This window comes from Symphalangus syndactylus, chromosome X (genome assembly GCF_028878055.3).
Source record: "Symphalangus syndactylus isolate Jambi chromosome X, NHGRI_mSymSyn1-v2.1_pri, whole genome shotgun sequence".
NCBI classification, from domain to species: domain Eukaryota; kingdom Metazoa; phylum Chordata; class Mammalia; order Primates; family Hylobatidae; genus Symphalangus; species Symphalangus syndactylus.
Genome location: NC_072447.2, coordinates 82,868,265 through 82,889,174, shown reverse-complemented (window position 1 = coordinate 82,889,174; position 20,910 = coordinate 82,868,265). Strand labels below are relative to the sequence as shown.

Here is a 20,910-nt window from a genome sequence, read left to right as displayed (position 1 = left end):
TTACAAGCAGTCTCATCCAGCTTCTCCAAGGGTGTTATCAGTGTCACCTATGAAAACTCTTGCAACTTGGTAAGCATGGTTAATTATCAACAGGGCCCTGGCAAAAATGTGTTAAACATCTGTATGCAACATCATGTTATGAATCAATGGAAAGGGACAAGTCTTGAAATCAGATGGATTGAGTTTGACGTCCAGCATTGCCACTTGTTAGTTGATTGAGTCCAACTTTAGGCAAGGTCCTTAATCTCTCTGTTTTATTTTCTTTATAAAACAATACACATATCTCATGCTTTTGATAATTGAGATAAAAGCCAGATTATTGAAATAATTATCCAGAGAACATTATAAGACCAAGTGGTACCTGAGCTTCAATGGTAGGTAACAAATAATTTCATTAAAGTAGTTATTGTTGTTGGTTTTAATCTTTTCTATTAACTTTAGATAATAAAGTCTTACCTTTCACTCCTGCTTCCAGTTCCACTTGTCCTACACAGACAAGGAGCGCTATGAAAATGAAGAGAGACCTGAGGTCCAGAAGCAGATGCTTGTTGATATGGCCAAAAAGCTACCGGTTTACACAAGAACTGGAAGTGGAGGTCAGTTCATCCAAAGGCAGCTAGAGAGGCAGCTCAGCAAGTATCTCAGAAAGGCTAAGTCATATATGTTCTCAAACTAGCCCTTTTTTTCCCTCCCATCTTCTGAAAACCACTATGGAGATTTTTCTCTACATTTTATTTTTAAAAAGTTTTAAACACATATCAAAGCTGGAAGCATTGTGTAGTAAACAAACTGTATACCCCAAACTGGATTCTTCTGCTAACATTTTTCTATGTTGCTATATCACATATCTGTCCACATATGCATACCTCTATCTATCTTTTGTCAAGCCATCTTATTTTTCTGATGCATTTCAAAGTAAATAGCTGACATCAGTAAGACATCTACCTAAATATTTTATTCTGTTTTGGTAAAATTTACATACAAAAACATGCATAATCTTAAGGGTACAATTCCATGTGTTTTGAAAAGTGTACACATCTGTGTAACTAAACCCCCAATAAAATTGCCATCACCTCAGAAAGTTCTGTCATGCCTCATTATAAGTCAATCCGGCTCCAGCCCACTTCCCACAGACAACCACTATTCTGATAGCTTTTCACTATAAATTAGTTTTGTCTGCTCTCAAATTTTATATAATTGGAATCACAGAGCATATACTCTTGTATCTGGCTTCTTTTATTCAACATAATGTTTGTAAGATTAATCCATCTTTTTTGTATTTTTTTTTATTGCTGAGTAGCATTATATTGTATGAATATCTCAAAGTTTATCCATTCACTAGTTGATACATACTTGGGTTGTTTCTAGTGTTTAGTTATTATGAGTCAATCTGCTATGAATATTACTGTGTAAGTGTCTGTGCAAAGACATATCTTCTTTTTCCTTGAGTAAATATCCAATACAGAATTTTACTCTTAGGTTTCATCTGCATGATTAAAACAGTACTTGCTGAACTAATTCTCCACCTTTTAAATTTTGAAAACGTGCAGAGGTATGGGGAATATGTTAAAAAGTTTGAAAACCATGGTTCTTCTGATATGTCATCCTAATGTTTCTAATAAGGATGATTATGTTTCACATTTCAAGGCTTTAGAAAGTTTACTGTCAGACACATATTCGTTTGTTCATCATTTATTCAGCAAATATTTAAGATATATGGCAATTGGGGAAATTTTACTATGTTCTTGGTATTATATGATATTAAGGACTTGCTGTTAATTTTGTTAGAGCAACAATATAGTGGTTATGATTTTTAAAAGTCTTCATGCATTTGGAAATATTTATGGTTTGAAGTGACACAGTGTTTGGGATTTGTTTAAAATGATCAAGTAAAAAGCCAGTGGAAGAGATAGGTGAAACAAAAATGACAGAATGTTGATAATTGTTGAATCTAGGTAATGGTACTTACCATGGTACCTTTGCTACTGACTATTCTCTGGGACCTTGAGGTATTTGCAGCGCCCAGGATAGGCAGTAATAGGAAAGGCTTCTCTGAGGAAATACTATTTGAAGACTTGAATGATAAGGATTTAGCCATGTGTATTAGTCAGCATTCTCCAGATAAATAGAGCCAATAGAATTGTGTGTCTGTGTGTGTGTGTGTGTGTGTGTAGAAAGAGAGAGAGAGAGAGAGATTATGAGGAATCAGCAAATGAGCTGAGAAGTCCCACGGTCTGCCATCTGCAAGCTGGAGAATCAGGAAAGCTGGTAATGTAATTATAGTCTGAGTTAAACGGTTTGAGAACCAGTAGTGCTGATGGTGTAAGCCCCAGTCTAATGGCAGAAAACTGATGTCTCAGCTCATGCATTCAGGCAACAAGAGCAAATTTCCTCATCCTCCACATTTTTGTTCTGTTCGGGTCCTCAAAGGATTGGATGAGGCCCACCTGCATTGGGGAGGACAGTCTGCTTTACACAGTCTAGATTCGAATGCTAATCTCACCCAGAAACACCTTCACAGAGACACCTAGAAATAATACTTAACCAAATATCTAGGTACCCTATGACCCAGTAAAGTTGGCACACAAAAGTAACTATCACAAGTCCAGCCCTTGTCAACTTGGCACCCATACACATCTCCTTAAGCCATACTCTCCACTTAAAGACAATAACAAGGTTACAATTTTACCTAACATGATACAAATATCATGCATTCAACTGAAAACACAGTAACCCCTTCCACAGAAGAATAGGTATTCTTGAGTGAGTTTATTTTTCTCCTTGCTATTTTGTTAATTAAAAACTATTTAAATACTATGATATAAAATTAACAATACTTAAATACTATGATGTAAAGTCAATACACCTTATGTTACATGATAAGGGAATAAGAGAAGGAAGAAAACAAAGATATTTGAGATACACACACACAACTGTATTCATAACAACATAAGAAGGAAACACCCATAACAATAACAGATCTAGTTTCTGTAACTGGTCACATGGTCATAGCTGGTATTTATAGCTACTTTCTCCCACCATCCATTCTGTACTCCCTTTGCCTTTAGCCAGCACCTCAGCTGGTACTGGTTTTTTACCTGATGTGGTGACCCAAATCTTCAGTTCTGAAGAGTCTGGGTCATTAGTAGTCCTGCCTGAATTGGATTGTTGTGGTTTTCCATTGACCTAATCACGGGGCATGGTAATACTAAGAGATGCCCTAAGTCACCTCCTGTATTCTTGACGTAGTCTTTCTTTCCTCCATTGCAGAGTAGTAATAGTCTAATTTACACTTAATAGTCTAAAAGTCTATTATACCAGCTTACACTCCCATTTCCACCCCTTGATTTCCACCCAGGACTCAAGGGGTGGAAATGGAAGTGGCACCACTCACCATTACCTTTAGTTACTCACTAACAAAATTGGACTATTAAGTCTAATTTACACTTCATAATCTGGATCAGTTATCCCAGCCAACATTGCACCTGCCTCTTGTCCTACTGATTCAGAGATATGAGGATTCCAAAGTGGCTGGGTGGCAGTCTTAACTTCCAGTTCAGTGGAATCATTGTTGTGTCCCCTGGTGGAAGCATTCCTCCCTCTGGGACTAACACCTCTAGACTAGCAAAGCACAAGATTGCAGGAACAGGAAGAAAACATTTTGTTAGTGGGTCACTTAGGGTAATGGTGAGTGGTACCACTCCCATTTCCACCCTTTGATTTCTGGACCTGTGAATCCTAACTATCAAAAAAACAGCATCGTCTATTGGACACTGATTCAGAGCATATACAGCTTTTGGGAAAATCTTGCCCCAGCCCTGCAAGGTATTGACACCTAACTGGCACTGTAACTGACACTTCAAAAGACCATGTCATCACTCTGTCAAGCCAGCTGCTTCAGGATGATGGGGAATGTGGTAACACCAGTAAATTCCACAAGCATGGGCCTACTGCAGCACTTCGCTTGCTGTGAAGGGAGTTCCTTGATCAGACATAATGCTGTGTGGAATATCATGATGGTGGATAAGGCATTTTGTAAGTCCATTGATGGCACTTTTGGCAGAAGCGCAGCATGCAGGGAAGACAAATCTGTGTCCAAAGTGTCTATTCCAGTAAGGACAAAACGTTGCCGCTTCTATGATAGAAGCACTCCAATGTAATCAACCTGATACCAGGTTGATGGCTTATCACCCCAGAGAATAGTGCTATTTCAGGTGCTCAGTGTTGGTCTCTGCTGCTGGCAGATTGGGTAGTCAGCAATGGCAGTAGCCAGGTCAGCTTTGGTGAGTGAAAGTCAATATTGCTGAGCCACGTAACCTCCATCCCTGCCACCATGGCCACTTTGTTCATGAGCCCATTGGGCAGTAACTGGGTTGGGTGGGGAAAGAGGCTGACTGGTAATCATTGAACAGGTCATTCTGTCTGTTTGATTATTAAAATCTTCTGCTGTGCTATTTTTCAAATGTTTGTATGCCCCTAAGATTTATATATTGAAATCCTGTCCCCAAGGGGATGATATTAGGACGTGAGGTCTTTGGGGACGTGGTTAAGTCATAAGTGTAGAACCCTCATGAATGGGATTAGTGCCCTTATAATAAGGCTCCAGAGAGCTGCTTTGCCCCTTTCACCATGAGAGGGCACAGCAAGAAAGCACTATCTATAAAAGAGGCCCTCACCAGCACTAAAGCTATTGGTACCTTGGTCTTGGAAATCCAAGCCTCGAGAACCATGCAAACAACTTTGTTGTTTAGAAGCTACCCAGTCTATGGTACTTTGTTAGAGCAGCCCCAAATGGAGTAAGACATGTGATCAACCATGAGTGAGCATTCACACAAGATACAAATATCTTCACACTTTTTTTCCATTCAGAGAAGTCTTTCCACACACTTCTTTTCCAAATTTCCTTGTCACCAGGGCTCTCTTTACAAATGTATTTCTCACAGTGTTAGTGAAAGGTACATTTTCTATACCTTCCCAGTATGAGTGAGCAGAACTATTCTAGCCTTCCATTCTCCTTAAGCCTTTGAATCCTCCCCTCAACATTAAACCAAGGCATGTCCAGCATTTCCAATTCACTCACTGTGGGCCACCTTTTCATCGTGTTTTAGCAAACCAACCAACCAAATTGTTAGAATGCTTTCTAACTCCCTGAGCTGCAACATTAAAATCAGAATCTCTGCTTAGTAGGCCCCTTTCAATAAATTTGGCCAGATTCAACTTTATGTTTCTTCCAACATTAGTATTTGTTTCCACCTATGTTCCCTAGATTTCTATCTGTATAAATTAGAAAATTTGAGTAGTTCTTTTGGAGTGTAGTACATGTCTTCATGGGTCACACTTTGTACCTTACCTTTAGGGATCTGTTAGGGCTTGATTCTTATTATAGGTCTTAGAAGCAAAGAGGGATGGGTCCAGAGGAGAATCAACATTGTCTTGTGTAGTGGCCAGAGTTTCCTCAAGCAATGCAGGGTTGATCCCTTCAGACAGTATTGGAGAGGCCAATACCATGGGCAGTTGGAAGCTGCTTCTACTGGTTGCAGGGAGGCCTCATCTCCTGGCAAATAAGATGCATTGGAATTTAGGCACTCAGTATCCCTGGCTTCATAAGAGTCTTCCCACACATCCCCATCCTAACTTACAGGATCCAATTCTTTACAAATCAGTGCCCTCATTTTAACAGTAGATACCTTACAAGACTGGGAATTCAACTATCATTGTAATTCGGCTATTTACAGATGGAATTCTGTGGTTTTCAGCAATCTCAGTCCTGTGGCTACATGGAATAAGCATCTCCTTTAGGAGATACATAGAAGCTTTCAAGTCATTTATCTACCACTTTGGCTGGGAATTCCTGAACTCATCTTTTTCTTTTAGCACTTTGTTCAGTCATGTTAGAAGCTACAAGCCAACCTCATTTTATTCATTGTTTTTCAAAAATGTTAAATATTATCGTATATAGTCACCCAGCTACTTGCTTCTCATAAGTGGTAGACTAAGAGCATCTATTGAAGATACTTTGCATATTTCCATTGCCAGATCATGCCACAGATTACCAGTGCTCTCTTTATTACTTGATACAGTGTCATTAGCATCATCAAAACTAATAAGATTGAAGAGCCAATTCCAGAAACTTCAGAACCAATTCAGAAAACTCATTCCTAAACTTCTGTTTCTTTGGAATAATTATCAGTAGGGTTCTCTATGGAGAAAGAACAATAAGGTATATGTATATAAATTATTATTTACATTATTTACATTGAGGAATTAGCTCACATAATTATGGAGTCTGAGAAGTCCCACTGTCTGCCATCAGCAAGCTGGAGACCCAAGAAAGGTGGTGGTGTAGTCCTACTTTGAGCCCAAAGTAGAAGCACTAGGAGAAACAATGGTATAAGTTCTACTCCAAGTCCAAAGGCCTCCTGAGAACTGGAGAGCCAATAGTGTAAGTTCCAGTTTGAGTGTGAAGTTCTGAGAACCAGGAACCCTGATCACATAAGTCTCAGTCTAAGGACAGACTGATGTCTTATCTCATGCAGTCAGGCAGAGAGAACAAATTCTCCCTTCCTCTGAATTTTTTTTTTATAACAGATATACAGTAATTTATTTAAACATTACCATTTCCAGTCTGCACTAGTACACATGATATTTTAATAAATACCATTCTACATAAATTTGTATGTGTATACATATATATATATATATAGTGTTGCTTTTTTTTCTTTTTTTATTATACTTTAAGTTCTAGAGTGCATGTGCACAACGTGCAGGTTTGTTACATATGTATACATATGACATGTTGGTGTGCTGCACCCATTAACTCGCCATTTATATTAGGTATATCTCCTAATGCTATCCCTCCCCCCCTCCTCCCACCCCACAACAGGACCCAGTGTGCGATGTTCCCCTTCCTGTATCCAAGTGTTCTCACTATTCAATTCCCATCTATGAGTGAGAACATGCGGTGTTTGGTTTTTTGTCCTTGTGATAGTTTGCCAAGAATGATGGCTTCCAGCTTCATCCATGTCCCTACAAAGGACATGAACTCATCATGTTTTATGGCTGTGAAGTATTCCATTGTGTATATGTGCCACATTTTCTTTTTTTTATTTATTTATTTTTTATTATACTTTAGGTTTTAGGGTATATGTGCACAATGTGCAGGTTTGTTACATATGTATCCATGTGCCATGTTGATTTCCTGCACCCATTAACTCGTCATTTAGCATTAGGTATATCTCCAGATGCTGTCCCTCCCCCCTCCCCCAACCCCACAACAGTCCCCGGAGTGTGATGTTCCCCTTCCTGTGTCCATGAGTTCTCACTGTTCAATTCCCACCTATGAGTGAGAACATGCTGTGTTTGGTTTTTTGTCCTTGTGATAGTTTACTGAGAATGATGTTTTCCAGTTTCATCCATGTCCCTACAAAGGACATGAACTCATCATTTTTTATGGCTGCATAGTATTCCATGGTGTATATGTGCCACATTTTCTTAATCCAGTCTATTGCTGTTGGACATTTGGGTTGGTTCCAAGTCTTTGCTATTGTGAATAGTGCCGCAATAAACATACGTGTGCATGTGTCTTTATAGCAGCATGATTTATAGTCCTTTGGGTATATACCCAGTAATGGGATGATTGGGTCAAATGGTATTTCTAGTTCTAGATCCCTGAGGAATCGCCACACTGACTTCCACAATGGTTGAACTAGTTTACCGTCCCACCAACAGCATAAAAGTGTTCCTATTTCTCCACATCCTCTCCAGCACCTGTTGTTTCCTGACTTTTTAATGATGGCCATTCTAACTGGTATGAGATGGTATCTCACTGTGGTTTTCATTTGCATTTCTCTGATGGCCAGTGATGATGAGCATTTTTTCATGTGTCTTTTGGCTGCATAAATGTCTTCTTTTGAGAAGTGTCTATTCATATCCTTCACCCACTTTTTGATGGGGTAGTTTGTTTTTGTCTTGTAAATTTGTTTGAGTTCTTTGTAGATTCTGGATATTAGCCCTTTGTCAGATGGGTAGATTGCAAAATTTTCTCCCATTCTGTAGGTTGCCTGTTCACTCTGATGGTAGTTTCTTTTGCTGTGCAGAAGCTCTTTAGTTTAATTAGATCCCATTTGTCAATTTTGGCTTTTGTTGCCATTGCTTTTGGTGTTTTAGACATGAAGTCCTTGCCCATGCCTATGTCCTGAATGGTATTGCCTAGGTTTTCTTCTAGGGTTTTTATGGTTTTAGGTCTAACATTTAAGTCTTTAATCCATCTTGAATTAATTTTTGTATAAGGTGTAAGGAAGGGATCCAGTTTCAGCTTTCTACATATGGCTAGCCAGTTTTCCCAGCACCATTTATTAAATAGGGAATCCTTTCCCCATTTCTTGTTTTTGTCAGGTTTGTCAAAGATCAGATAGTTGTAGATATGTGGCATTATTTCTGAGATCTCTGTTCTGTTCCATTGGTCTATATCTCTGTTTTGGTACCCGTACTATGCTGTTGTGGTTGTTGTAGCCTTGTAGTATAGTTTGAAGTCAGGTAGTGTGTTGCCTCCAGCTTTGTTCTTTTGGCTTAGGATTGACTTGGTGATGTGGGCTCTTTTTTGGTTCCATATGAACTTTAGTTTTTTTCAATTCTGTGAAGAAAGTCATTGGTAGCTTGATGGGGATGGCATTGAATCTATAAATGACCTTGGGCAGTATGGCCATTTTCACGGTATTGATTCTTCCAACCCATGAGCATGGAATGTTCTTCCATTTGTGCGTGTCCTCTTTTATTTCATTGAGCAGTAGTGTGTAGTTCTCCTTGAAAAGGTCCTTCACATCCCTTGTAAGTTGGATTCCTAGGAATTTTATTCTCTTTGAAGCAACCGAATGGGAGTTCACTGATGACTTGGCTCTCTGTCTGTTATTGGTGTATAAGAATGTGTGATTTTTGCACATTGATTTTGTATCCTGAGACTTTGCTGAAGTTGCCTATCAGCTTAAGGAGATTTTGGGCTGAGACAATGGGGTTTTCTAGATATACAATCATGTCATCTGCAAACAGGGACAATTTGACTTCCTCTTTTCCTAATGGAATACGCTTTATTTCCTTCTCCTGCCTGATTGCCCTGGCCAGAACTTCCAACACTATGTTGAATAGGAGTGGTGAGAGAGGGCATCCCTGTCTTGTGCCAGTTTTGGTCCTCAAAGGCTTGGTTGAAGCCCACCCACACTGGGGAAGACAGTCTGCTTTACTCAGTCTACTGATTCAAATGCTAATCTCACCCAGAAACACTCTCACAAAGACACTTAAAAATAATGTTTAATCAAATATCTGGGCACCATATGACTCAGTCAAGTTGACCCATAAAATTAACCATCAGAATTAAAACCAGACAAAAATATGGCAGATAGGAGGCAGGACTATCTTGCAGCTCCCACTTGGATGGACAAAGCTCACACTGTGAACTTTTGATCTAAGAACTACCGCAGGGTGGCCAGGCATGGTGGCTCATGCCTGTAATTCCTGCACTTTGGGGGGCCAAGGCAGATGGATCACGAGGTCAGCAAATCGAGACCATCCTGGATAGCATGGTGGAACCCCGCCTCTACTAAAAATACAAAAAATTAGCCAGGCGTGGTGGTGGGCACCTGTAGTCCCAGCTACTCAGGGGGCTTAGGCAGGAGAATGGCGTGAACTCAGGAGGCGGAGCTAGCAATGAGCAGAGATCACGCCACTGCACTCCAGCCTGGGCGACAGAGCGAGACTCCGTCTCAAAAAAACAAAAAAAAAAACAAAAAACAAACAAAAAAAAACAGATATTTACAGAACATTCTACCCAACTACTGCAGAATATACATTCTGTTCATGAGCACATGGAACATTATTCAAGATAGACCATATGGTAGGCCACAAAACAAGTCTCAGTAAATTTAAGAAAATCAAAATTATTTCAATTACCTTCTCAGACCACAGTGGAATACAATTGGAAATCAACTTTAGTAGGAACCTTCAAAACCATGTGAACACATAGAATTTAAATAATCTACTCATGAATGATTGTTGAGTCAACAGTGAAATCAAGATGGAAATTTTAAAAATTCTTTGAACTGAATGATAATAGTAACACAACCTATCAAAACCTCTGGAATACAGCAAAACCATGCTAAGAGGAAAGTTCATAGTATTAAGTGCCTACATCAAAAAGTCTGAAAGAGCACAAATGGACAGTCTAAGATTACACCTCAAGGAACTAGAGAAACAAGAACAAACCAAACCCAAACCCAGCAGAAGAAAAGAAATAGCAAAAATCATAGCAGAACTAAATGAAATTGAAACAAAAAATAAGAATACAAAAGATAAACGAAACGAAAAGCTTGTTCTTTGAAAAGATAAAATTGATAGACAATTAGTGAAATAACCAAGAAAAAAGAGTGAAGATCCAAATAAGCTCAATTTGAAACAAAACGGGAGATATTACAGCCGATAACAGAAATACAAAAGATCATTCAAGGCAACTAAGGACACATTCATGGGCACAAACTAGAAAACTTAGAGGAGATGGATAAATTACTGGAAATATACAACTCTCGTAGATTAAACCAGAAAGAAATGGGAACTCTGAAGAGACCAGTAACAAGCAGCAAGATTAAAATGGTAATAAAAAAATTGCCAACAAAAAAAGTCCAGGGCCAGATGGATTCACAGCTGAATTCTATCAGACATTCAAAGAAGAATTGGTACCACTCCTACTGAAACTATTCCAAAAGACAGAGAAAGAGGGAATCCTTCCTAAATTATTCTATGAAGCCAATATTACCCTACTACCAAAAACCAGGAAAGAACATAGCTAAAAAAGAAAACTACAGACCAATATTCCTAATGAATATAGGTGCAAAAATCCTCCACAAAATACTAGCTAACCAAATTCAACAGCATATCAAAAACATAATCCATCATCATCAAGTGGGTTTCATACCATGGATTCAGGGTTGTTTTAACATAGGTAAGTCAATAAATGTGGTACACCACATAAACATAAGTAAAAACAAGAATCACATGATCATCTCAGTAGACACAGAAAAAGCATTTGACAAAATCCAGCATCGCTTTATGATTAAAATCCTCAGCAAAATCAGCATAGAAGGGAAATATGTTAAGATAATAAAAGCCATCTATGACAAACCCACACCCAAATTATACTGAATGGAGAAAAGTTGAAAGCATTGCTCCTGAGAACTGGAACAAGACAAAGATGCCCACTTTCACCATTTCTCTCTAACATAGTACTGGAAGTCCTAGCCAGAGGGATCAGACAAGAGAAAGAAATAAAGGACATCCAAATGAATAAAGAGGAAGTCAAACAGTCACTGTTTGCTGATAATTGATCATATACCCAGAAAACCCTAAAGACTCTTCCAAAAAGCTCCTGGATCTGATCAATGAATTCAGTAAAGTTTCAGGTTACAAAATTAATGTATACAAATCAGTAGCAGTGCTATACACCAACAGCAACCAAGCTGAGAATCAAATCAAGAACTTCACCACTTTTACTATAGTGGAAAACAAACAAACAAACAAACAAAACTTAGAAATATACCTAACCAAGGACATGAAAGACCTCTGCAAGGAAAACTACAAAACACTGCTGAAAGAAATCATAGACAACATAAACAAATGGAAACACATCCCATGCCCATGAATGGGTATAATCAATATTGTGAAAATGACCATGCTGCCAAAAGCAATATATAAATTCAGTGCAATTCCCATCAAACTACCATCATCATTCTTCACAGCACTGGAAAAAACAATTCTAAAATTCATGTGAAACCATAAAAGCCCACATTAGGAAAAGCAAGAGTAAGCAAAAAACAAATCTGGAAGCATCACGTTACCTGACTTCAAACTATACTACAAGGCTATAGTCACCAAAGCAGCATGGTACAGGTATAAAAATAGGTGCATAGACCAATGGAACAGAATAGAGAACCCAGAAATAAGCCCAAATACTTACAGCTAACTGATTTTTGACAAAGCAAACAAAAAGATAAAGTGGGGAAAGACACCCTATTCATCAAATGGTGCTGGGATAAATGGCAAGCCACATGTAGAAGAATGAAACTGGATCCTCATTTATCACCATATACAAAAATCAACAGAACTCAAGTTGGATCAAAGACTTAAATCTAAGACCTGAAACCATAAACATTATAGAAAATAACATTGGAAAAGCTTTGCTAGATATTGGCCTATACAAATAGTTCATGACCAAGAACCCAAAGGCAAATGCAACACAAACAAAGATAAATTGATGGGACTTAATTAAACTAAAAAGCTTTTGCATAGGAAAAGAAATAGCAGAGTAAACAGACAACCCAAAGGCTGGGAAAAAATATCCACAAACTATGCATGTGACAAGCGACGAATATCCAGAATCTAAAAGGAACCCAAACAAATCAGCAAGAAAAAAACAATTCCATCAAAAAGTGGGCTAAGGACCTGAATAAACAATTCTCAAAAGAAGATACACAAATGGCCAACAAACGTGAAAACATTCTCAACATCACTAATTTTCAGGGAAATGCAAGTCAAAACCACAATGCAATACCACCTTATTCCTGCAAGAATGGCCATAATTTAAAAATCAAAGCATAGTAAACATTGGCTTTGATGTGGTGAAAAGGGAACACTTTTACACTCCTGGTGGGAATATAAACTACTACAACTGCTATGGAAAACAGTATGGAGATTCCTTAAAGAACTAAAGTAGATCTATCATTTGATCCAGCAATCCCACTCCTGGGTATTTACCCAGAGCAAAAGAAGTCATTATATGAAAAAGACACTTGCACAGGCATGTTCATCACAACACAGTTTGCAATTACAAATTACAAAAATATGGAACCAGCCCAAACAAATCAATGAGTGGATAAAGAAAATGTTATATATATATATATATTTATATTTATATATATATTTATATATATTTTTATATATATTTATATATATATATTTATATATATATATATTTTTATATATATATAAAAATATATATATATATACACACATACATACACTACTTGTCCATTAAAAGGGAACAAAATCATGGCATTCTCAGCAACCTGGATGGAGTTGGAGACCATTATTCTATGTAAAGTAACTCAGGAGTGGAAAACCTAATATATGTTTTCACTTATGAGTGAGAGCTAAGCTATGAGGATGCAAAAGCCTAAGAATGATATAGTGGACTCTGGGGACTCAGGGGAAAGGGTAGGGGGTGGCAAGGGATAACAGACTACACGTTGGGTACAGTGTATACGGCTTAGATGATGGGTACACCAAAATCTCAGAAATCACCACTAAACAACTTATCCATGTAACCAAACACCACCTGTTCCCCCAAAAACCTATTGAAATAAAAAAAAGTAAAATTAACCATCATACCAAAAGGAGCAGAGGGATGATTATCCCAGGCAAAAAGAACTGCAAGCACAAAAGCCCTGAAACAGGAGCAAGCTTGATTTCAAGAGCAAATAGGCAGCCAGTTTCACTGGAACATAGTATGAGGAGAGTTTTACAAGATTCATTTGAAGAGATAGGCAGAGGCTAGATGATACAGGCCATGATAAGGAGTTTGGATTTTATTCTGAAGGTGTTGGAAATCCATTGAGAGTTTTAAGTGGAGAGTGATATGATCTGATTTACATTTTATTTTTTTATTTTTAGAAACAGGATCTTGCTCTATCGCCCAGGCTGGAGTACAGTGGTTCATTCATGGATCACTGCAGCCTCGAACTCCTGGGCTCTAGCAATCCTCCCACCTCGGCCTCCCAAGTAGCTGAGGCCACGAGTGCACACCACCATGCCTGGCTAATTTATTTTATTTTTTGTAGAGACAGGGTCTCACTATGTTGCCCAAGCTGGTCTGGAACTCCTGGTCTCAAGAAATAGTTGTGCCTCAGTCTCTCAAAGTGCTGGGATTATAGACATGAGCCACTACACCAGATCTGATGTAGATTTTGACAGATCACCCAGCTACTCTGTATAGTAGGTCTTTTGAGGTGCAAGTATGAAAGCAGAGTGATAAATTACACAGATATTGCAGTCAACTAGCTAAGAGACAATGTGGCTTAAATGAGGATAGGAGCATTGACAGTATATTTTAAAATATGCAAAAGGACCCAGATATGCATGTTCTTCTCCCTTCCTATTTGACTCAATTATACCCACAACTTTAGTCACTCACATACTTCCATTAGTGGAAGTGAACACAAATCTCTGCTGAATTAACTGTCTATTGTGTTGGATCAGTAATATGTGCTTAATGTACACTTTAGATGAAATTATTATATTAGTTCAAATTATTCATCATTTTAGTTTTTATACTTAATAATCACATTAAACACAGTCATACTCTATCAATGAACATCTAGAAAATGAGAGGGAAACTAAAATACCTTTCATCTAAAGGAAAAGGAAGGAAGGAAGGAAGGAAGGAAGGAAGGAAGGAAGGAGAGGGAGGGAGGGAGGGAAGGAGGAATGATTTTTTATATTAGACTTACAGAGTTAAAAGAATCCTAAAATAAGAAGTCATCAAAACTGTACAGGTCACAGCCCTGCCAGCAACTTGCTGTGTGACCCTGGGCAAATCACTTGATATGACCCAGATCTTTACTTCCTTTATCTGTGAAATGGTCAATTAAACTAATTGTTCTAGAATGTCTCTTCTGTTCCCCAAATTATTATTCTAGAAACCACTCTCTTTACCGTGTTTTAGGAGTGCTATCCACCACATACAATCCAACCTCTGGAGACAGGAGATAAACTATGAATCCTTATTCTGAAAATAAGTTGGGGGTAAATAGAGGCTAAATGGTTTTTCAAGATCCCTCAAGCATTTGATAGTATAGTTTGTTTATAATGAAAGATCTTATGACAGATATCCAGATAAGAAACTTTTCCTGTTCCTTTCAGCCCCCAAAAGTGCTTTCAAAATTGGATACAAGGAAAAGAATATAACCCCAATTCTCTTATGTAGTCTGCCTTTTGCTTGGTAACTTGAGATGAGTTTGACTATCTATAATCAGTGCATAACAAGTCATCCAGACAAGCTAGTAAGATATAAGGTCTTATATTGAGCCCTAACAAGTGCTAACCACCTTATTTTTTTTATAGCTGTACGATTCTGTGACCGGTGTCATCTGATCAAGCCAGACCGCTGCCATCACTGCTCTGTCTGTGCTATGTAAGTGACGGCCATATTTCCCCTGTGCTGGGCTTGGCCACTGAAAGTTTCCTAGACAACAAAATGACTGATCCTAACATGTAACCATACCTAGATAAGAGCATTTCCTTTCAATTATAATGAGCATATGCCAAAACCCCTCACACGGATGATGATGATCGAAGCTACTCTAAAGATAAGTAAGAGAAGTAAGACCACATTTTAAAAATAAACATTTTATTTGTGGACAGTTTTTGACTTACAGATTTATTGTGAAGATAGTTCTTATATGTCTCACACCCAGTTTCCCTTGTTGTTAACATCTTATATTTGTATGATACATTTGTTACAATTAATGAACTAATACTGATACATTATTTTTAACTGAAGTCTATATTTAGATTTCCTCAGTTTTTCCATAATGTCCTTTATCTGTTCCAGGATCCCATCCAGGATACTACATTATATTTAATAGTAATGTCTCATCTCCTTAGCTTCTCTTAGCTGTGGCAGTTTCCCAGACTTGTTTTTGATAACCTTGACAGTATTTAGGATTAATGGTCAAGCAGGTCATAGAGTGTCCCTTGATTGAGATTTGTTTGATGATTTCCTCATCATTGTTAGACTGGGGTAATATGATTTGGGGAGGAAGACGATAGAGTAAGGTGCCATTCTCATTAAATCATATTAAGGGTACCTATAAACATGACTTATCACTGAAAGGTTAATTTTGATCATCTGGCTGAGGTAGTATGTCAGGTTTCACCACTGTAAAATTGTTCTTCCTTTCTATGCTTTACTCTTTGAAAGGAAGTCACTCTGCACAGCCAACACTATGCCCTCCATCCTTGAAGGTGGAGTATCTACACAAATTATTTCAAGTTATTTTGCTTGGGACATTTATCTCTTCTCTTCATTTATTTATATCAGTATGAAAGCATAAATATTCATTTTACATTTTGCATTATAACCCAATACTACTTTTTTGTTGCCCAAATTGTACCAGCTTTGTAAACCCCATTTTTGTATTGATACATGTAATGCCTTTTCTCTTGAGTACTTATTCCACCCATATTTTTCTTACCCTTGATTCAGATAGAGGCTGTAACCATATATTTTCTTCTGTATTTTTATTAAACTAAGTATTGAATAAAATGATAGGAGACATCTTGGACCTTTTCTCTGTATTAATAATCTGGAGTTTCCAATCCCTTTGAAAGGTTGGACTTATAAGCATATAACTTGCTGCTGGCATGATCCCATAAAGTGTTGTTGTGATTACCTCATCCTAGGAATAACTGAGGGCCACAGTTTTGGAGTCACTATAGTGGAAATCTGAGAATGGGTGTTATTAGAACCATGTAAAAATACTGGTGAAACCTTGAGTTTAATTATGAGATGTTGCTTCATTTCCATAGCCTCACTTATCACACTGTATTTTGTCCCCTTCGTAGGTGTGTGTTAAAAATGGATCATCACTGCCCTTGGTATGTCTGTTTGATTCATTTCTCTCCTCTAAAAGGGTCAGAGTTGCTCAATTATATGCACTTTTCTAAGCATAGTTGTCACATGCCTGTTTCTGCCGCCATAATTCACTGGGTTTTATATTTCTGTAGGGGACAGGGGAGGGGTAACATTTTAAATAAAGAAAAAATATAACACCAAGGGTATGGTAGTGAATTCCTGGAATTACAAAGCTAATGGTCTCCTATTCATTAACTTTAGCAATTGAGCATAGTAATGAAATACAGCACAAACATTTCTCCTTTTAACATTGCACAATTCAGTTCTGTTTCTAGTTGGCTTGATGTTTAAAATGTTCTAGAATGTTAAATTCAGCAATTTTCCAAATTTTGTATATCAGACCCTGCAGGCTAGTCTGAAATCACCTAACTACAAAAAGAACATGCCACAACTGTACCAAATGTAGCTGCTAAAACTGTAATACATTTTTAGCAACCAGGATCCAGGTTTGCTTGGATGTGTCAGGAACCAGTCCAGAGCTATTAGGCAGGCCAGGTGTTTCTGTGCCTATAAATGAAAGAAGAAACAAGTGAGACATGAACTTGTTTTTTCCAGTCTGTTCTTATTAAGGGACTTCTATCTCTATTGGGCTTTTACATGACACATAATGAAGCAGCAGAACTAGCATGATTCCATTGCTTAGTTCACTTATGTATCAGTGTGCTCTCAATCAAGAGGTCCTGATTTCAAATTAGTTTTTCTTTTTTTTTAGGGTTAATAACTGCATTGGATTTTCCAACTACAAATTCTTCCTTCAATTCTTAGCTTACTCTGTTCTCTACTGCCTGTACATTGCTACAACAGTCTTCAGCTATTTCATCAAATACTGGAGAGTAAGTTAAAAATGTCCTGAAGGGTCCCCCTAGAACAAATGCACACCCACTCCAACTTGTGACATTGTTCACCCTCTATCTTTTTACATTTTTAAATAGCTAATACTGTTGAAGTAACTGGAAGAGAAGGCATTAAAAACAGGTTTTCCATATTGAATACTCTGAGATTTAGGAAGCTGTTATTTAAAGATTCTAGTTAAACAAGTTTCTGTCATACACGAGAATCTTGCTAAGGCCTTTGAGTACCTAATCTCTTGACTCCTACTGATTCTTTACAATGTATTTCTCCAGTTGAGTTTTAAAGTTCCACTTCTTACCAGTTATAGATTTGAAAAATGTTGAAACTAATTTTAAATCCCTAGTTTTCTAAGAAAAAGGCTAACAAATCACTCCCCTGTTGTTAGAAAATACTTCCTAATTCCCTATTCAAAGGAGAGTTGCAGAATTCCTACTGAACAGAAAGATATACTGACTTATCTCACATAATGGGGAGGGGTTTTTTGTTTTGTTTTTTAACTTTGTTTGACAAACACTGGGTTAGCAATTAGGAGAATTGGGATCTAATACTGGATCTCTTACCTGCTTCACTGGCTCATTGCCAAGATCAAATGAAACAGATGTTGAAAGTGCTTTACCTTTCAAAATGTGATTCTAATAATTATAATGAAATCTCAAAAAAAAAGTTCTTTCATCTACTTGAAGATATCAGTCATATCCAACTACTTCCAAAAAAGAAAAACAAACTTAAGGCAGATTTTTTAATTGACATATGTGTACAAGGTCTGGCAGAAGTATAGTGAAATATGTTCTTTTTAAATGTCATACTAGTGGACTCCAGGAGATACCCCTTCCCCACAACTCCAGTACAATTACTAAGACATCCATGATGAAGGCTGTCCAAACTGAACCTGAATATCAAAAGACAGATGTGGACAGAGCTACTAGTTATTTAGGAATTGCACAAAAGCCTATATAACATGAATATCTCACCTCAAATGGAGACATAAAGCCATAGAGAAAGAACATGAATTCAGTGACCAGAATATAGATTATAATAAACTGAAGAAAAAAGGAGACGGGTAAGGCAATAGGAACCTAAATAGCCAAGAATCTTTAAATTATTAATCAGTGCATTGATCCCTAGTAATATAGAAAAGATAGTGTAGAAAATTATAGTGATGTGTGTTTTCCATTTCCCTTTCAACTTGCTTAATCAGTTCAGATATTTAATAACTTTAAGAATAAGGAATTATATAATAGATGCCATAATCATTAACTCAGGGATACAAACAAAACTTTATGCAGAAGTAAAACTTTTTCATAAATTTTTCTACAAATATAAAATGCTTCATCATCTCTTGCTTTGTCCCTTTCCACAGCACAGGATTATTATAAAGTTACAATAATTTTAAAATATAAAATCCACATACTGAGCTACTACCCTGAATGTGAAGAAAATCTACTATGTCCAATCAGCAGGGAAAGTGTCGGCCTTGGTCTTCACTACAGACCTTTCTTGGTGCTTAACACAGTAGGCTACTGTTTAGGAACCACTTTTTACCCTTGTAACAAAATAAACAATATTGCATTTCACACATTTTGCCTTTAGCCCACCTAGTCAGCCAATAATCAAATATCACAATGCCAGCCAGATGCTATATGCTTTTTTCATTCTTGAAAGGTAATATTTGGATATGAATTAATCATCAGAAATGTGCCAGTATTCACAAGTAATACCAAGAGTGAACATAACCTTGTTCTCTTTCTATTCCTTCATTTTTTTTCTCCACAGTAGGCTAGCTCATGCGTCACAGATGAGAGGAAAGGAAATCTGTCCTGGCTTGTCCTAAAATGAAAAGGGCATTGACAGTTCAGAGAAATGCTTCCTGGCAGTCTCTTTAGCCAGATAACACTTTAGTGTAGTTTAGGGATGGCTTTCTCTGTTTAAATTGAATATCCCCTTAAAATAAAAAGTAAACACTGCCATATATTTTGAAAGTTGTGTATCAAGGAGACAAGCTGTGCTCCTATCAATAGCAACCTTCATTTGTATGGTACTTTACAGTTTTTGAAGCACTTTCATACCCCTTATCTCATCTGATCCTTATCACAACCCTGTGAAGTAGGCAAAGCATGAATTATTAGTCTTATTCAAAGATGATAAAAACTGAGGCTCATAGTAGTTAAGTGACTTGTCTATGATCACCCAGCTTGTAAATTTCCAAAGTTAGGACTTTCACCTAAGTCTGACCCTAAGCCCCGTGAACTTACACACTATACCATGTCCTACTGCCCATTATGGCTCTGCTGTGGAGAGCTCTAGCTCCATGGGAATAAAGAATTCAGAAGACCAACAGATTATTTCTCTCTTCTCTATATTAAACAATAGCTACTTTGATAAGAGATTCAGCTTTTCTTTATGCAAAAAATAGTAATACATTCCCCACATATTGGGCCATGGATCTCCTCACAGAGCTATGAATTATTTTAGAATCAAGATAATAGCATTATTCTGCCAGTATTCATCTGATCTCTCTCTGATGGCTATTACTTTGAGTGATTTAGCTTGGTTATCTCCTGAGAAGGTATTTTTGAAATAGGGCTATCGCCCTCTTCTAACAAAAAAAAAAAGTTTAAGAAGAACTCTGTCAAGGGACAACACAGTAGATATGCTTTGGCAGACAGAAAAATGTTCTTTAAGAGTAATTGGGTGGGGTGACGGAATAGACTTCGGCTCAGACAGACAGACTGTGGACCGACTTTATATCAGTCCCTCTTGTCCAGTCATTTTCTACTATCCATTTATATGTGAAACAATAAGAAGTAAAATAAATGTGAGCTTTAAAATATTTTTAAAACATTCTTTAAAAACTAAAGATTGTGAAAGCAAAAACATAGTCAAGGCAAAACCCACTGCAAAGCAATATATGGAATCTTTTCTATAAGTTCAAAATAAAACAAAAACCAATCTAATTCAATTTGGGTGCTTAGGCCAAGAATTTGTAGAGGGATCATTTCAAAAAGGAGAGTTTCAGATAAATATTCTTGAAGGTTGAAGTTCTTGAGGTAGCTCTTTGCTGGGCTCCTCTGCCCGTATGCAATTTTCACCTGGACCCCCACTCAGCTGACAGCATCTGACTGGCTGAAGATAAGGGGAAGCATCCTTATCTTCATCTTTCAGTATACAACCTGGAAGATTCCCAATATTTCCATTCATAAAAATGAATAAAAATATTATCTCAGAGAAGAAAAAATCTGTACTATCTGAACTTGCCAAGTGTTGCCAAGCCTTAACTTTCTCCTTCCAAATTGGAGTAGAACTAGATCATTCAGAAGTTAAGGTCC

At 37.4% G+C, this 20,910-nt stretch overlaps 1 protein-coding gene across 6 annotated transcripts in view; it reads left to right on the top strand.

Annotated features, from left to right (window-relative positions):
• ZDHHC15 (zinc finger DHHC-type palmitoyltransferase 15) overlaps positions 1-20,910 on the top strand; it is a 258,275-nt gene that overhangs the window by 94,338 nt on the left and 143,027 nt on the right. For all 6 annotated transcript variants that reach the window (XM_063634713.1, XM_063634714.1, XM_063634711.1 and 3 more), the window contains 4 exons: positions 476-596; positions 15,160-15,229; positions 16,663-16,695; positions 17,445-17,565. In XM_063634713.1, the coding sequence (XP_063490783.1) occupies positions 476-596; positions 15,160-15,229; positions 16,663-16,695; positions 17,445-17,565 (345 nt within the window). The remainder of the gene's footprint in view (positions 1-475; positions 597-15,159; positions 15,230-16,662; positions 16,696-17,444; positions 17,566-20,910) is intronic.